Genomic DNA, 18,621 nt, shown 5'->3' with positions numbered 1-18,621 from the left:
AATACGGTAGATCGGTAAACTACTAACCCATCACAGCGGTTGTAACAATCGAAAGGGAAATTAAAAGTATCACCAGTGTAAGGTTTGCAAAGCTGAAAGATGGTAGCAAATGGGACAAAAACGGATATTGTAAAGATAGAAAATAGAGAAGTAGAATGGAATATGCCAAATATTCTAAAGGTATGCAGTAAAAAGGCGTAAGTACCGTACAAAAATATACTTCAATTCATGCTTGTATTAGCAAAACATAACAAAAGAATATATCCCACCCAATCGATGGTTATGCAGCACGTTTCAACAAGATCAATAACCCAAAAAACCACAAAAATCCAAAAGTATCAACTACACGATTATGGCCAAAATACCCGACTACTACTACTACCAGTCGACTACTGTTGAATCACAAGATGGTACCAAACCCAACCAAGCCCAAGAACAGACCTTTCGCTTTCCTCCAGTGCCTTCCGATCCGCTTCCGCCTGTGCTGCTTCGCGTTCACGACGTTCCGCTTCCAGTCGTTCTCGTTTGCGCATCTCCTCATCGACGCGACGCATTTCACGCAGTGCCGTGGCGACTTCGCGCGCAAACACACCCCGCAGGTGGCTCTGTATAACGATGGCAGCGCGACGCTTCTTCAAGAACTCGATCCTCAGCTTCCAGCCCTTGTACGCGTGCTGTATCTTAAGTGCCGCCGTACGTAGCCGCCTGTACTGGCGCTGTTGGCTAAAACGCTTCCAATTACGCTGTATGATCAGTGCTTTCGAGTTGATCACCTGCTTGCGAGCATCCTCCAGCGGTTCGTGTACGACACTACGCAGGAACACCTTCGTGCGTCCCATCTGCCATTCTGTGGTGGGAACGTTCAGTTCGCGTATAACGGCCAACGCCTGATCCTGACTGGACATGTTGCGGAATCGCTTCGTCAAACATTGGTACTTCTGCACAAAGTCATCGAACGTCAGATGCACCGGGAAGCCTTCGCGCCGTATACGAATAATGTCCAGCATGCCGAGATAACGCAACTGATCCAACACGAGCTGATCGTCATAATCGTTGGGCAGTTTGTCGCAGTTTGGTTTAATGCACCGCACGTACCACGGGTTTGTGCTCTGCAGCACATCCACCAGAGCTTGCAGCTGCTGCCGGAACGTGTCGCTGACGGTTAGCTTTCCCTTAGACGTACCACGCGATACGGTGCTCGTCGCGGACGATGCCGATTGGACGTGCTGAATCGATAAAAGATCCTGGAAGGAAGCGATCTCCTGCACAAACGTATTCATGCTCCGGCTCATATGGTCGAACAGGACGTCCTGCTGCACGTCACGATTTTTATCGACAAAACCTTTGACGGTGTAGCTGACACAGCCGGCATAATGGCGTATGCCAAACTCCGACTCCCAGTGGCGTCGATCCTGTCCCTTCACGTAGCTACCGTTCGATTCGAACTCGCTGTGCAGATTGGTGAGATACGCTGTGTCTGAACCCTTCGGCATATGGCACTGTTCTGTCAGCAGCTTGAGTATGCAGCGCGGCGGCTTCTCGATCAGCTCCAGACATTGCGTGTTATCGGTGAACTGGATGTGGGAGAATCTGATCTCCTCTTGACGATACTAGAACGAAAGGAAGAGAAAGAAAGAAGGGAAATAACATACATTCGTACACAGCGCAGGTTCCACGTTTACTGAACCGCAAAAAACAATTCCCGCCTGTACGTACAATCTCTTGCTCCAGTGCAAACACGTAGTGGTTAAAGAACTTGTGCAGCTTTTCGTTCGTGTAGTTGATGCACAGCTGCTCGAACGAGTTTGTGTTGAAGTTTTCAAACCCGAAGATGTCCAACACGCCCAAAAACCGGGACGCATCCTGGCCCGGATTGATGCACGTGTTGATATGGCTTATTAACCAGGCGAAGGTACGCGAGTACAGTGCCTTCGCCATCGCGTGTCGATTTTCGCCCGCTTCCTGCAGCTTCAACGGTATCTCGGTAATGTTGCCACGCACATTGATCTGCCGTTTTAGCAACACCTGCACCAGATCCGCTTCCTGCAACCCCAGCAGTTGGGCGACAATTTTCACAATCTCATCATCCTCCGGTGCCAGCTCGCACCGTTCCCCATCGACGTCGGCAAAGTTCAGATTGCCCAACCACATTATGGCACTCAGCACACGGAATATACCGTCGATCAGTGGTTGGGAAATTTGCAACACGTTGAACGCCAACCGTAACGCTTCGAACCGCTTCGACTCGGTAACAATCTCTAGCGCGGATTGATCGGTGCCTGCATCTCCGGTACCACCGGATGAGTTCAGATATCGGTAGAATGATGCATCACGCAGGTGAAGGGCAGCTGCTAGCTCTTTGTTCGTTGTGCCTTCCGCAACGAGTTGGTACAGTACGTGATAGTTCCGTTCGCCCGGACTCTGGAAGGTGATGCGCGACTGTTCCAGCAGATAGTCCTGTATGATGCAACCCTTGATGCACCATTTCGAGTCGAAGCACACCTGCATGAACTTGCCGAACCGGGAGCTGTTGTCGTTGCGGATGGTTTTCGCATTACCGAACGCTTCCAGAATCGTGTTCGCTTCGAGGATCTGTTGCTGCACCCAGGTCGAGACGTCGCACGTTACCGAGCACAGATACTGCAGGATGAATTTGGTTGTTTCCGTTTTACCGGCACCCGATTCGCCGGATATGACACACGATTGGTTCGTGTTGTTGTCGCGTATGTTACGGTAGGCGGCTTCCGCCATCGCGAACACGTGCGGTTCCAGCAGGCCCAGCTTCTGACCATGATATTTGGCAACATATTCCTATTGTGTAATTGTCGGGAAATAGTCGACGGGAAAACCATAGAAGAAGAAGAGAAAAAAATGATGAAAAGTCCATTAGTGTTAACACTTCACAAAACTGCAATTACACACATGTTGACTTGTCATCTTTGTGACAAATCTTTCACCCGTCATACTGTGTAAGCTTCACCTCACTACCTTTGGTGGACAGTAGGTCAACGAGGTAACGAGTGTGTAAAGTATTAATGCAATGACCTACATTGGGGCGGACGAGTTTTTTTTACCACCTTGCCGATGTTGCGCAACACTTCGTACAGGACAGGAAGAAATCTCATTTACCGTCCGGAAGTGCTGCCGGGCTGTGCGGTAAGTGAGCTTAGGATATTAACAACGGTTTCGTAGCAAGTTGGAGGCGTTTAAGACGCGATAGAACATGACAGGCAAGACATGGTTGACCTCTTTTTTGTTGCACTTGTGTTGTTGATGTGATTGATTGTTGAGGTTGATGTGAGCTTTTTAATGAAATTTCCATTTTGGAAATTTATGCTCGAAATGTATCGTAAAATGATACCGAGAAAACATTTTCGAGAGAAACAAATTTTGTTCAAAATTTTCCTTTTTTAATTATAATTTTTAAATGCAACACTTTTCAACACGATCCAAAGAGTTTAAAAATGTAATTTAATTTACAGCACTGCATCTGTTATTTATTCGGTTTTGATTTTAAATATCTGTTTTACATTTGCTTTTCCATTTGTACCAACATGTGTTCCGCACTCTTCTTTTACTGCAGCCCATGGATTGTGGATTGTTGTTGTATCATAAAAAAAATAAAATGTATAATTTAAAATTCAAATAGACGTCTTAAAAGTAATGATGATTATTCAAATAAACCATTCTGCTTTCAGCTTGCCCATTTTTTGAGCGTTTGCTTCACATCAACCAAGACGCTGTGGTCATAAATATCTTTCCACCGCCAAACTAAAACACCTGGGAAACACATGGAAGCGAGAGGTTTTGTAGCTTGCCATGGAAAGGGAATGGTTTTTCCCCCGAATGTACGAAACGTATTGCTACGCATCGTTGATCCTGAACCTAATTTTTCCCACAATTAGCATGCGAAGGAGGAGGATGTCTCGGGAGTGCTGTCTGAGGCACACATCATGGTCAGAAAAGTCTTAAGGACAGGATTTCCCCCTCTGTTGAGTATGACATTTGTGTGCATGTTGCGAGTTTTTATTTCGCTTTTTAGCTCCTTTTTAGTTTGAGAATGTTTTTTGTGATGATCTTAATCAAAAGCATTCCCATCACTTCCGATCTTAGAACTCACCAAGAAAAAAACACACACAATGGAGAATAGAGTTGTGACTCAACCGGACATCATTAGACCAGACTTAAGGTCTTGGGTTAAATAAAACAAATCCCTCCGTTTGCGATGCGTAAGCATCAACACAAACATATGATTTCACTGCTTTGTCCCTCGTGGTGAGAAGCAAACAACCCATTGCTGTATGATGTTATCATGGCAAATGAATATCTCGCAATGATAATTTTGTTTTATTTGGCACGAACGCATGACGCTGCGAAGGGAAAAGTGTTACGGTACCATTCCGGGGGCCAGTGAAAAAAAGGGAACACCTTAGTACCGAGGGAAAATTGGTTTTGTTTGCAAATTTCCTAGCAAAAAAAAACGACCATTTCGTTGGGTGTTTCATGTTGCGGTTGGCATGTTGGGGCCGATTGATTGGGTGAGATTACAAGCAAAACCTACTCTCTTGGCTTATAAGGCTTGGTGTAACGCTTCGGATTTACCATCCCAAAACGCACCCGAAACGACGATCGATCATCGCTCAGATCGGTGAGAAGGGATGCGGGACCGATAAGCGAATCCATGCATCGGACGCTTTTCCATTTCAACCCTAAAGCGCAGTGGAAGTACGATCGTTTGCGGGAGAAATGAAAAGCGAAGAAGAAACATAAAATACATTCCAAGGTGTATCGATACAATTTGTGAACTCAATGCACCAATAAAACAGCCCACTTTAATAACTAGCTGATTGTAATCAATTAACTCTTTCTTCTCTTATGCCCGCTGCGTATGAAGTGGGAAGCAAAAAAAAAAAAAACAAAAACGCGCTGAGACGATGAGCTCGTAATCAAGCAAATCGTGGCAAAAGTGTGGAACTTGGGATGTCTCTATATTGGCCGCTAGCTTACTGAGTGTATGCCCCTGAAAGTTGCACACAGCCACCCACCGTTGAGTGGAGTGGGCGGCACAGTTTTATGCTACCGAAAAATGGCACTTTTCTGAATGAACCAATTAATCAATCAAACAATCGCAATGCTGCGCTGCGTGTGCATCCGAAGGTCCTGCACTGTAGTAGTGGTTGCTACCGTTTTATTCGGCAATTTTTTTTGTATTTTTTGCTCATGGTGTTGGTTTTTCCGATTGATCTTTTTTTTCGCAATAAACTTCCGGTCGTAAAGGATTTTCGGGGGAGAGGTGTTGAAAAGATTTACGACTGTAAGTTGCGAAACGAGTTACGGAAATGAAGACGTAATGTGTCGTTTACTGGTTAAGATTGAGTTTGGTTGAAACATGGAACTAGTGGTTTTAAATGATTTTTTTTAGGTTAAATGAAATTTAACATAGAATAGTATAAATATGAATCACTGTACAAACTTCCGGTGTAGAGACACAATGCATGAAAGAGTGATCAAAGCAAAAACGACAAGAAGGTAGAATGCTCAGGGCTGATCGTACCAAACAATCTCTTTCTAAGTTATATAGACCTACCTAAAGGGAAACGAGAAATTCCAATTCTGATGTCATTGTGCATGCCGGTTGTGTCGCGGCAGCGGAGAAACGAATCGTCCCTAGGAACGGAAAGAATCTCCACCCTACGTGACTGTCGTCACAAGAGCTAGCGAAGGCTATACCTGTTACATTTTGGACACGCCACTAACAAATATGACGACACCGGTTTCCATCGCATGGACAATGGCGCACACTTCGGTCAGTCAGCGTGGAACGGAAGCACTGGCCAATACCGATTGCCTTATGCGTAAGGTTTTAGGGCCATCGTGAACGCATGATCATGCACGGTGGGTAAAGTGTGTGCGGTCCAGCTGGTGGGGGGAGTTTATCCGCCGGTAACAATAAAGCTTTATTGAGCATATGATTTTAGCAATTTAGTCTTCAATCGACAGTCATCGGTAACAATTAGCGCCACCATAATAACCACCCACGGTGGTCACAAATGGGGCGGATATAAGTGTAATCATAACATACGTAAGAGTGTAAATCATGCGGCACATCATATGTTGAGTTGGATGACAGCATTGGTAATTGTCTGTACATAAAGTTTTGATAGTGCCAAGTACATCAGTACAAGAATTCATCTCAATCACAGAATCTCAGTTTGGAATGTAACTTTTTTTTGGAATATAGCCAGTATAGAGCATAAAGATGTCTAGAGTCTCTGTTACATTACTGTAGTTTTACATTGTCCAGAACCTAATCACATCTTCATGATGTCAACGCATTCTTCAGAAGCTGCAACGCAATAAGCTATTATAGGATATTGGTGAAGATTACATTAGATGTAATGGAATACCTGTAGAAATAGTATTATTTTCGTCTTCGTAGTGTAGAATTTAGAGGTTGGAATTACGAGCATTATTCTAATCCTCACAAAATGGGGTCTCGAATCTCACATGTTCCACGACCAATATTTTTAATAATATAATAGTTTGTACTCAGAATAATATAGCTAGCAATACAGAGTTGTCGAATTCAAGTGAGAAAGTTTCGTTCTATTTCTAGATCCTTTTCTAATTACTGTAGAATATGTAGAACCAGTCGTGTAATTATGTTTATATGCACAAGATTTACAAACTAACCAGTGTTCAATTTGTGCTAAAACCTAACATCCTGTCTTTACCTCAATCGGCAGAATGTCGTAATGCTAGTAATGCTCCGCATCTGAAAACTCATGTGTCAATCATGCAGATAATTGCATCCCTTGCGCTTTATATGCAAACTCGTACCGACTGGCACGTTTATCGATGGCGTGGGAAATTCTGTCACGTACGGTGGCCCTTTTGCCAACGGCCGATATTTGCCTTTTCCCCCGGAGCATTCTTATCCGGTTCGGTAATTAAAGGCTGTTTGCGGCAAACGATTTACTACTAAACAACACGCTGCAGGATGGTGTCCACAGTACTACGACAAGCAGTTGAAGTGATGAAGGCGACTCTGACGTCTTGTCTAATCTGGTAATCATCCGTGGGAAAATGCTGTGTTTAGAAACGTGTATAATTACCCCGCAGGTAAGAACGGTGATCATGCTTACCTGCGATCACCAAGTGATCTTTGAGTTGTTTGGTGGGAAAAGCCCAATTACATCCCAGCGAAGGATATTTCCCATCGTAATATGTAAAGTAAAAACAATCTCCATGGACGTGGGCGATAGTGTAGAAATTTGAAACCCATTTAAAATGATCAAAGTAACAAGTCCATGAATTATGGAGTCACATTAGCATAACGAGTAAAGAACCGGATAAACGACGAGCCTCCAAAACTGGTGTTAAAAGCTGTTCGCTATCTTGCCGGAAGTCTTCAACATATAGACATATACGTTTATTGCCGCTGGTACAATTTGATAGAAAGCAAAAACCAGATGAAAAGGAAAGTTTTAATCCTCATCATCTCGATCCGACCCCAAATTCCCCCCTTTGTTCCGAACAATGGACGGTCAAAAAGCTCACTTTACTGGTTCTCCCACATCCGAAAAGCACACACCCTGGAGTCGCCCGACCACTTCATTTACAACACACACAGTTGGTGTGTTTGTGTTTTATTGTACGTGATTTTGCAAAAAGGAAAAACAAAACAACCAGATAAAGCTCGCACAAAAACCGTGCCAAAATTTCACCCCAATCCCAATCAGGTGTAGATCATCACAATTCCGGTGAGGGTGGGGTATGAGGTTTTCTATTCGTGCAAATAGTGTATCTCCTCATTTTCCACACCACAGTTGCTGAGGCCTGAGGAAGGAGCAGGGTAGGGGGATCATAATCATCGATAACTACGGTAATGAGGTAAGTCAGCTTTGCACCGATAACGGTGCTCAAATGCTGGCCCCGGTTCAGGCGCATGAAAGCGTGCCTGTTTGCCTCAATTATGCGCGGATAGCATATTATTCGGCTGCGGAATGATGTTACCACTAGGCAAACAGTACACGAATCTGGTAGAAGAAAATCGGAAGATCACACACCGGAAGATCGTAGCGTTGTCGTCGTCGTCGTCGATCGATTGTATTTCGAGGCAAGTTGGAATTGGATTGGTTTGGTTGATGGAATTTGGCCTCCCAAACTCAATCTCACTCTGCTGAGAGGATGAAGTGCGCTACTTCATGACAGGGAGAGATCGAGATGCTCGATGGAAAACAAATTTTATTTACGTAATTACTGATTCCTTCCAAACTCGTCATACTCTTTACACACTGCAACACAGTTAGTTGCTTTTTAAAGTTCAGGTATACATAAGCATCCTTCTTCCCAATGGTCACCAAACCGTGGTCAGCTGAAGATTCCCGAACTGTCTCCCATTTCTCCTCTCCATTTCTTCGTTTTTTTTTCGTACTTGCATGCACTTTTCTTTCCGTGAGGAAACATTCGTTGCTAGTTTAGGTTCATGCACCAGATAGTTCATGACTTCGTACCCTCTATCCTTCTTCCCTTCAACCAACCCACAGGGTTTTTGGGGGGAGATTCGAGAAAAAGAGTACACAACGATGAACTATGACGATGGCCATTCGCGTTTGTTTCCACTTTCTGGCCTCGGGCCGGTCAAAAAAAGCCAATATCAAAGAGGAAGAAAAAAAAGAGACCCGCATCGAATCTGGGTCACACCGAAGCGCAGATGCTTGGCACGGAGGCCATCGAAAGCGTGGTTTTTTTTGGGATCGCACACTATCTAAGCCTTGGGTGTTGAAAATTAATCCACAAGCAAAAAAAAAACCAAAGAAGGAAAAACTAACATCACAACCACCACCAATCAGTGGAGCAGCATAAGGTGGGGGATGTTTGGAAGAAAATCCCGAAAATATGGAACTGCACCGGATGAAGAAGCATCGCAACAACCCGAAAAGTATACCGATTAATCTCTTCATATTCCCACTGAGTTGCACACTGTGGTTCCGGAAGAAGGTGGAAGTTGGGTGTTGGGGGGAGGTTCCCCCAAAAAAAAATGTGTGAGGGTAAAAGTGAAAATCTAGGCTTTAATAAGCGAGGGAAAAGCGCTGTGTGCAGCGGATGGTGGTGATGTGATCTCGTGGTCTAAAAGCGGAGCAACGCGTTGTGATGTTTATGTAGGCGTATATTAATGGAGTTTTCCCACCCTCCGCCCAAACTCCCACAATCCTACTTTGGTGGTGGGTGAAGGAAAAAGGTTGCATAAACTGTTTCTCCCTTTCTCCCCATCCCTTACCAGATTGACGCCCCCCAAAAATGCCCTAGTGTCTAAGCCTTTCTTATGAAATCTTTTCAGAACATCAAAAGCAGATGGTTGTTTGTTGTGCTCCCGTTGCAGCTGCATCATCCAATGAAGCGCAACTAACGCTTCAGTCAGTCGGGCAGTTAATTTTCCGGCCTCCGGTAGAGGGAGAAGTTGGGGATTGTGAGTCAGTAGTGTCTTAATCGTTTTCGGGTCGGTTTATTCCTTCAGTTTTCCTTGGTGCTTGGTGGGCCGATGAAGATCATAAAAATTGAATGATGAACTTAATTCCGCCCGCAAAACCGCTTAAGGATTACTTAGATACGGGAAGTAGCATAATAGAAGATTACGGCGTTCCTTTAAAGTGTTGGTTATTTTATTACCGTACAGTCTTTGTTTTCTTTACATACTCAAACCGCAACCGATGTTTGGGGCCATGACACTGGGCGTTTTGTTAGCGTGTATAAAAGGACAAACAATTATGGAACAAGCATTTTTTCCGCAATAATTGCTTATTGTGGAGAGTAAATGTAATGACGCTTCCACGAACCCAGCGTTATAAGATGAAAAACATATTTGGATTTTTTTTTCGGTGTGATGGCATTTCCGAAATGTCATCGGATGTGTTGCTCCACGGCCCGCGGGATCTCACGCAAGCAAAATCACGTTTTTACCCACGCTACCCAGTTCCAACGGTCAGAAGGTCACCAAACAGTTCAAAGACCTTACGCCGGGGTTGATGAATTTATCGACCGACTGGACAGAATGGAAAGAAGGCAGACCAAAACAAAAAAAAAAACAATGCATCCACATACACACCAACACGCAGCGACAAATTCACTCCCCGTGTCAGCGTGTGTCGTAAACATTATGCTACAAATTCCAACGCGTGGCTTCTTCCTTTTTGTTCACCATCGTAAGCATATAGGTATGTGCGCCTTCTAAATTTGTACTTCGTTGGATAAGTTCTTTATTTCTGTCTGCACGCTTCTATTCCGGTGCGCCGTAAAAGATGCACAGCGAATGAAATGGAACGAAGTTAAGCGATAATAAAAAAAAAACAAGAGCAACTCCGTGTCTCCGTCACGCTCATAACAATCATCGTTTATGATCGTTGATCGTTGCACTCGATGAAACGGTTTCAGTGACGCCGTTTATGCTTCTTCGCGCCACACATTTTACGTTGCATTTCTCTCATCAACCTCGGCACACTCAACCGGCGAGTAAGGAAAAAAAACTGCATCAGCATCAGGAAAACGGTTGCATAATCCCAGAACGGTTCGGACCAGTAATGCCGTTGGGAATGACAAAACTCACACACAAACGCGCTGATGTTTGGCCGCACGCGAGAACGCCCCGAGAAGGCATTTTGCTGGCTCGCTTCGATACCCTCTCCTGCACATCAAACGACCGTTGCACCTAGTGGGAAGCAAATTTATTGCCACCGGTGTATAAATCACTTCGGTTTAATGGTTCACCACCTCCGCGAACGGGTGCTTTCCCGTGCCCACGTGCACTGCGACACGTTGTGGCCACTGTTGTGCCACATGGAGGGGGAGGTGAGAGGGGAAGGGATTTATAGGACAGGAGGAGACCGTTCCCTAGCGGCACTAAGGATGAACGGATGCGGATCTGCCGCGGAACGTGCACTTACCTGAGTGTAACAGTCGATCTCTTTGTACGGGTTGACGGCGATCAGTATCGATCCGGTGTACGTCTGTAGAAAAGAATCTTTCGGTTAAGGAAAATCAAAACGGTTGCATTTTAAGCTCATTGGAAACGAAAAAAAAGCAACAAAAAAAAAGAAGATATTTCTTCCCCAAAAAGACGTTCCAAATTTGATGTTTCAAAATTCTCTCTTTTCTTTTCTTGTGCCTTTCTCTTTTTGGATGTAAAATTACCACAAAATTCTTTACCGATCGCTTGGTATGATTTCTCGTATGCATTACGATGCACGTGTAACATAAACCAGAAGCATTATGGGACACAAACGGGCAGAGACGAAAACTCGGCGGCACAATTTGACAGGGGAACTAATTTGTCACTTTGAATTTGAAACGACGAAACCGATCTTTTAGAGGAAAACAGATTACGACTTCATGTAGGTTAACATTCTTCTGTGCTGGTATGAATACGTTTCTGAAGTAGCTAAAAGACATAACACGTGTACGCACATCTTCCCTGGGTGTTAGTTAGCTTCACTTTTTATTTTTATTTTTATTTAAAGCATTATTTGAGTGAAAAGAAACTTATTTCAACCAATTCGCATCAAAATACATCAATTAAAAAAATTTACTAAATTTCCCAAAAAAAAACTAAGGCTAAGGCCTTGAGAAATTTTCAAATGTTTAGAATTTTTTTTACGATTTTTTATTATTTTTTTTATTTAAAGCATTATTTGAGTGAAAAGAAACTTATTTCAACAAATTCGCATTTGAATAAATCAATTTATAAAATTTTGCTAAATTTCCCGAAAAAAACTAAGGCTTTAGCCTTAGGAAATTCTCAAATGTTTAGAATTTTTTTATTTTTTTATTATTTTTTAAGCATTTTTTTTATTTAAAGCATTATTTGAGTGAAAAGAAACTGATTTAAACCAATTCGCTTTAAAATACATCGATTTAAAAATTTTGCTAAATTTCCCCAAAAAAAAGCTAAGGAGCAGTGGCGGATCAAGCTTCTCAGAGGCCCTAAGCGGAATGGTAATTGGGGCGCCAAAACTGAAGAGAGTCGCACTGTCGATAAACTTAAATCGATGAGGTTTATTTTTCATTGATGCACTATGACCGAATAGAGGAAGTTAAATTATGAAAATACTCCTACTATTGCAATAAAATGCACTTCAATTGTGATATCATCTGCATAAGAGTTATTTATCTCTTTGTCTTGATATTTGCTTTTTGCGACTATCAAATGTGACCCCTATGTATAAAGCGTCCTTTGTTAACATTTTAAACTACATAACCAGCTTTAAAAATTAAAAATGACTCTTTAATTGACACATGCATAGTCAATAACAATGCGTTGTACGTTTATGCACTTAACAGTATTGTTTATGCATTTCAGTTCCATCGTCTCGGTTCGGGAAGGAATGCGGGCACATATCTTCCAGCGCTGTCACACAACCCGTAAACATGTGGAGTACGCGTGTGGGCCTACACGCGGTTGTTAGTTAGCCACCACCAATTAATGCTGGATTAAAAGTTTGGGGCGTAAATTAGTGTCGCGTGGGCATCAAAACAGTAAAAACCCCTTGAAAGCGGAGCAAGCTTCCAAATGGTCCCCTCGGTTAGCGTTGGTGGTGTTTTATTTGACATATGAATTCCCTCCCCCAGTTGCTAGTTTTTTTATTATTTAGCGCTGCTCTCTTTTTGGTCGGGTCTTTTTTTCTGGTATCTCTTATCAGCTCTTAAAATGCAGAGCACGTGCTTTTAGTTATGTTGTGGAGCATTAAGCAGTGAAGCATTGTTGAACTGGTTCAAATTGAATCAACCAGCTGCCGGGGAAAGATTTCCCTCCCACACACACATGAAACCACTGTTTTAAGATGAAGTGCTACAAATCACACTATCGGGAAGGCGATGAGTCAACCATTTTTCCAAAAATGAAATAATAATAAACCCACTACCACTTTGGTATGGCTTATCATTTCCACTGGCCAGGGCAGAAATTGGGTTGACAGAGGATGGAATTTCCCAACGTATCCGTCAGATGTTTTAACGGTAACCAAACTGCGCTTGTTAAACTCGTTTGCCGATCTGCTGATTCACGGCAACGAACATGATGATTCATCGGCCGAGGTCGTCGTGATGCTGGGATCTTTTAACACGATCGGCAAGGTGCACAATCAAAGTTGATTGACGACCGGATTCGTTGAGTTTGCGCATTATGGAACGTTCGGTTCGGGGTTGGCTATAAAGCCACATTCGTGACGATGCAACGAGGAAGCATAAGAGCTCTCGAACGCAAACGGGAAAGTTCTTCGGGCGACTTGCACACTTTATCGTGTTCCGAGTAAAATGTTGTCAATAAAAGCATAGCCTTGTAATGGGCTAGTAAATTCCATGGCGATGATTCATCCGGTGGGAAACATTGGACATCCATCGCAGATTCGTTTCCCACCTGCGAGTGTAGTACATTCCATGCCGAGAAGGATTTTTGTTTGGATGAAGCGAATCCGATGAGAATGAAAAAATTAAACCACAGAAAAGTTTCTTTCCACATTCCACCTTCTTTCAGCATGCTGGAGTTTATTTAACATACACCAGACAGGGACTCTCCTCTACCAGGAGGCAAAACATTCAGTTGCGTATCATGTAACAGTAGGGAAAAAGAAAAGCCTCCCTCTCTCTCTCCGTGTGGGAAACCGTAACCAAAGATGCGTAAAATGTGTTTTATGTTTATTACACCACCGGAGTAGCGAACGGCATCTACCCGTATTGAAAATATTAGATACACACCAAACACCCAAAAACAATTAGATGCGCTCGTATTTGTTTTCAAATTATAAATCCACTTGGGCAGTTGGGATGCATTTTTTTATGGGAGAACAACAATATCTCAACCATGGTTCACGATGAGCGATCTAAAAAGAAGCATGGTGTAAGGCATGAGCTGTTTTAAGAAGTTTGACGAATTACTTCACCACCGACAAACGGGTTTTATGACTGTTATGCCCTAAGCGACTTTGTTTTTTTTTTGAGTAGAAGAAGCGGATAATAAAAAGGCTGAAAATTTTGGATTAAAGAACGATGATTAAAAGCCGTAATAGCAGAACAAATCAAGGGTTGGCATGATATGACAGATGAGTTGTTTTTTTGTAAAAGGATACATAAATTTGGTCCCGCTCGTAGCGCACTTTCAGGTTGCGGTTGATACCGTTCTCGTCAATGTCCGATATGCAGGTCATATCGGGGACGCCCTTGTCCGGTGTGGAACCGATGCGACCTGAGAAGAAGGAAAGCAAAAGGTAAGAGAAAAGATATGTTAAAATAATGTTTAAATCACTTATAATATTGCATAATAGTATTCAGCTGTAAGAGAATGGAAAACAAATCGAATAATACTTCAAGGTGACAAAAGCCCACAAAAATGAACTGTCAACAAAAGTGTAATAAGCTTAGGTTGGGGAGGTGAGTTGCTCTTTGCCCCGATGAGGATGAGTCTGGTAGAGGGGTGAAACTTGCCGGGTACGTGCCATCGACCTCGCACGTGGTAGCAATACGATCTTACCGTACACCTAACCATTTCACCAGTTTCGATGCAATGGACTGGAGCGAGTCCGTTTCCTTTGCACATCAGCACATCATAAGCTTTTGCGGCCAGAACATCGCCGGCCAAGTTATTCCTGCAGCCATGGTTGAACGGTTGCTCCCGGCCGGTTGCTTACCACTGTTCAGCCGGGTGAGTTTTTGCGTTCTGTTTTGCGCGTCCCGCAAACCAGTTCCAATGTTTGCAGTTTTAGTTGCGATTCTATTCCTATCGTTCGTCCGGCAGTGCCGTCCGTCCGTTCTTTCAAGCCGTTGTTGTGCTCAAAGACAGCATGGAGCGGCACATGACGGGACGTAGCAAACGATGTGCCTTCAAACCGGGTTTCATCTTAGCCACAATTTTATTCTGCCTTTTTGTTGTTGTTGTTTTGCCTAGCTTTATATAAATAGCATTGCACACGAAATATGAATGGAAGCAGCAAGATCAACCAGCAAAACGGTGCTCTGTGGTTGGCGTAGACGGTGGACAGGGGAATTCCCCCGGAGTTTTTTTTGTCTTTCTATCTCTCCAGAACACGCGCGGACACGGATGGAAATTGAAAGCAAAGGGGCTAAACGTAGACGAGATGCCCAACCAGATGCGCTCCCAGTAGTTGGCTGTACGCTCTGTTCAATCATACGACACAAAAGGCGACTGCCTCGGATTTTGCCACCCAAACATGGCACAGTACTGCACAGGTTGTAAAGCGGAAGTACTTTACGTGAATATGGCTGCAGAAAAAAAGGCGGCATAGCGGTTTTGCAAATGAAAAGGCCTCTAGCCGTTCGGGACACCTGTCGTCTAGACATGACAGATTGATTTTGTTTTGTGATCTGCTCCGGCAGCGAAATGGAGGCAGTTTGCGCTATTTTGAAAGCGAACAGAAGTGGTGTTGGTTTGAGTTCTATTCTGTTTGTCTTGTGATTTTTGTCTGAGAAGATCCCGGAAGATCTATAAATATTCTTGTTTCAAAGTTCTTGGGATTTCTATTCCTAAGCATTGTAACTATTTTGAGAGTAATTAATCTACCAAAACATGTCCAGATAGATGCGCATAGAACAAAACAGAAGTTTAATAAGCCGTTTCTGTCAGATTAAACATCGTTTACTGGAAGATTAATTGTCCAGAAATAGTGGAACATGGAATTATAAATCTATATTTGGAAGGATTATTTGTTGTGGAGATAGATATAAGTAATGTCGAAGAAAGTAACAATATTCCCAATCAATGAACTAGTCATTTATGTCCACCTTATCATATCATAACAATGAATTGTACACCTTCTTTTAAGGATTGGACCTCCTATATAAGGATTCCTAAATAAACGTTAGTGGAAAGGCGCGATGAAGAAATACACTAACGAGAGTCTCATTAATCCATATTGTATCGTTCGCGGCAAAGCACAGAGAGAGAGAACAAAGGATCATTTAATAACCTTTCGATATGCCTCCAGTTAATAAAAATACAGACCCGGGTCCATTTATCAGGGTGCCGTGCCTTTGTCGGGTAGCCGCAACCATTGCACTGGGGGGTTAAAGACAAGATAAAATTATCAATAGTAACGCTTTGTTTTGGTTGCCCATTCTGTAACGTTTTTCTTTTTTCTGGGCACAGCTGACCTCAATCCCGGTACCGAAACGCGTGGAACCGATTCGGCGTTACCGCTACCGCACGAACAACGTCCGTGACATGCGACCTGATTGCTTGGAGCGAATGACGAAACCGTTCGGCAATGCCTGGTCAACGATATGTAGGTCTGTACCAACCGAGCGCAAACCCCAAAATCAAGACGTCGAAGCTGCGTCTGGATGGAGTGGTTTCCAGCAAAAAAAAGGGGGAAAAAAGAAACCAAAAAACCCGCTTTCGTCTCGGGGTATCGCTTTTGTTCTTCTTCTACGGCGGACTATAACCTCCGCGCAGGGTGCGAGAAGGCGCGTGCTCACCGATAAACAAGACACGAACATGCCCCGTCTTTTATGCGTCTGACGGACAGCTGAACAACAACACGGCTCAATATCAACGGTACAAGTGAGCGGTTGAAGTGAAGTGCTGCTTCTTGTACCGAGATCTGGACGGAGTTTGGTCGAAAACGAAAGCGTGATTGATACAGCCGTCTTGGAGCAGCCCTACAAACATTACACAGCGTCCTTACAGAACCGAGAGGAGTGTTTTCGGGGTGACGTGAGTAGTATTTCAATTTTGGCGCAAAAAAGTCACACAGCTGCTGAAAACGGTACCACTGCAAAGAGGGTTGGGCTTTGATTCCGCTCAGCCCATACTAGTTCTCGGGCCAACCTTGATCTTGGACAGTGCCCACAAGCGTTGGAGTTTTTCCTTTCAACAAATTAAAATACAACCAACGCCTTCCGAACGGTAGCAGAAAGGTGGAAAAAATACGCTTGCGAACATTACATTTGACTGGCGTGTCGATTGATGCAAGAAGGTTTGAACGTCTGAAAGGAAGTGTACATTGTGGCAATGTGTTCTTTGTCAGGGTAGCGCCCAACCCGCCCAAGTCTCGCATATATCACCCCAGAGCAAGATCGCTACATGAGGCAGCAACATGACAACTCCGTGCGCATGAAGCTTTTGCTAATAATGCTTCTGTCAGCGGACACCGATACATTAAAAACCGCAAATAAGTAACATTCGATTGCTTTCTTCACACCGTTCAAACGCAACCAAACCACGGGGTATGCGATCGTGTGCGAAGCGAATATTATCCTGCGTCGACAGATAATTCATTGCCGATCGGCAGTGTGTGTGCCTCCTGCTCCGATTGCTTCGGGCGAGAATTGCAACGAGAATTAGATAACTGCTTGCGGACACTGAAACGTGTCAATCACGGTAACTCGGTACAGCTGGACGGTAATTTATGGTCATGATTCCCCAGTGCAAAACGAAGCTCTCGCACTACCCTTAGCTCGGGGAGCAGAAACTGCCCCAAGACATGTAATGTCGGTGCGAGAACTCTTGCGCTTTCGGGTTTCGTTACTCAGATTGCTAGATAAGAATCGCTGTGTGTTCTGACATCTGACCGGGAGGTCCCAAGATGTTGCAAAAATCTGGAACTTAGAGTTTTTGTCGTTGCTTCAACTACAATCGAGCCCTTATACAGACGGGGCTGACTTGACCGCAGTGACAGGCGCCATTGAGTGGTCTGGTCAACACCACCCGTTGCTATCGGGGTCGGGAATTAATTGGCCGGTAATCAGCATGGGTGCATGCATATGACACCCGCGTAGCTTACGTCGAGCCGTACGCGATTAGATTCAATTACGTGACATAAATTGATACAAACTGTTCCATAAACAGTCACACAAGGCGGGCAGTCTGCAACCCGGCCACCCGTTGATATACCTCCGGGCCGGTTCCAAGTTGGGTCATTTTTAGGAAAACCCAGGGCATGGAGAAGTATCACCGGTGGTCACAGTATGATCAACGAGCTACAACTCTGCCTGCCGGCAACGAAAGAAAAATGGGCCCATGGACGAAATGTGACCGTTCCGGCGAAAGGTGCTGACAACCTGGAGCGACAGGGTCGCCTCGGTTTGAGAGAAGCATAATTTAGAACGTAAAATATGGTACGATTCGGTCAAATGATACCTAGGCGGCGGGTGGTTTTTGCTTTATGAAAGGAACGCATGCAAACGTGAACGTGGGTATATTTCGCTCTCGAATATATTGCAATTTTAGTACAACCAACCGACTAAATGTGGTTGAAACGGTCAATAACATCGCGATGCTGGACGTGATAGCGTTTTTAACCTTCATTTGATGGTTCGATTAACGCTGCATTGCTATCAATCAAGCAATCATTCGTAAGCATTACTCGTGAAGGGCAATTCTCATTGAACACTGGCGTTTTTTTAACATCAATCGAGTCAAGCGAAGAAGATCGATCTATATTTCATCGGGCTTTCATCGAATATTAGATACGCTCCATCGAATCTCATACATCACAAGCGTTGTCAAGCATATCAACCATATCTACTGATATGGTTAGGTACAGTGGGCAGCAAAATATCCATTGGTTCGTTAGCTCGCCACGGTTGAGGTTTAGCCGACCTGACTAACTGCAT

At 43.9% G+C, this 18,621-nt stretch overlaps 1 protein-coding gene across 1 annotated transcript in view; it reads right to left on the bottom strand.

Moving 5' to 3' along the window:
- LOC125762488 (unconventional myosin heavy chain 6) overlaps positions 1 to 18,621 on the bottom strand; it is a 41,084-nt gene that overhangs the window by 10,100 nt on the left and 12,363 nt on the right. The window contains exons 2-5 of the mRNA XM_049424637.1: positions 14,121 to 14,236; positions 10,944 to 11,006; positions 1,717 to 2,811; positions 442 to 1,610 (exon numbers count right to left, since the gene is read on the bottom strand). Of these exons, the coding sequence (XP_049280594.1) occupies positions 442 to 1,610; positions 1,717 to 2,811; positions 10,944 to 11,006; positions 14,121 to 14,236 (2,443 nt within the window). The remainder of the gene's footprint in view (positions 1 to 441; positions 1,611 to 1,716; positions 2,812 to 10,943; positions 11,007 to 14,120; positions 14,237 to 18,621) is intronic.

This window comes from Anopheles funestus, chromosome 2RL (genome assembly GCF_943734845.2).
Source record: "Anopheles funestus chromosome 2RL, idAnoFuneDA-416_04, whole genome shotgun sequence".
In the NCBI taxonomy this organism is placed as follows: domain Eukaryota; kingdom Metazoa; phylum Arthropoda; class Insecta; order Diptera; family Culicidae; genus Anopheles; species Anopheles funestus.
This window is presented reverse-complemented; position numbering and strand designations above follow the sequence as displayed.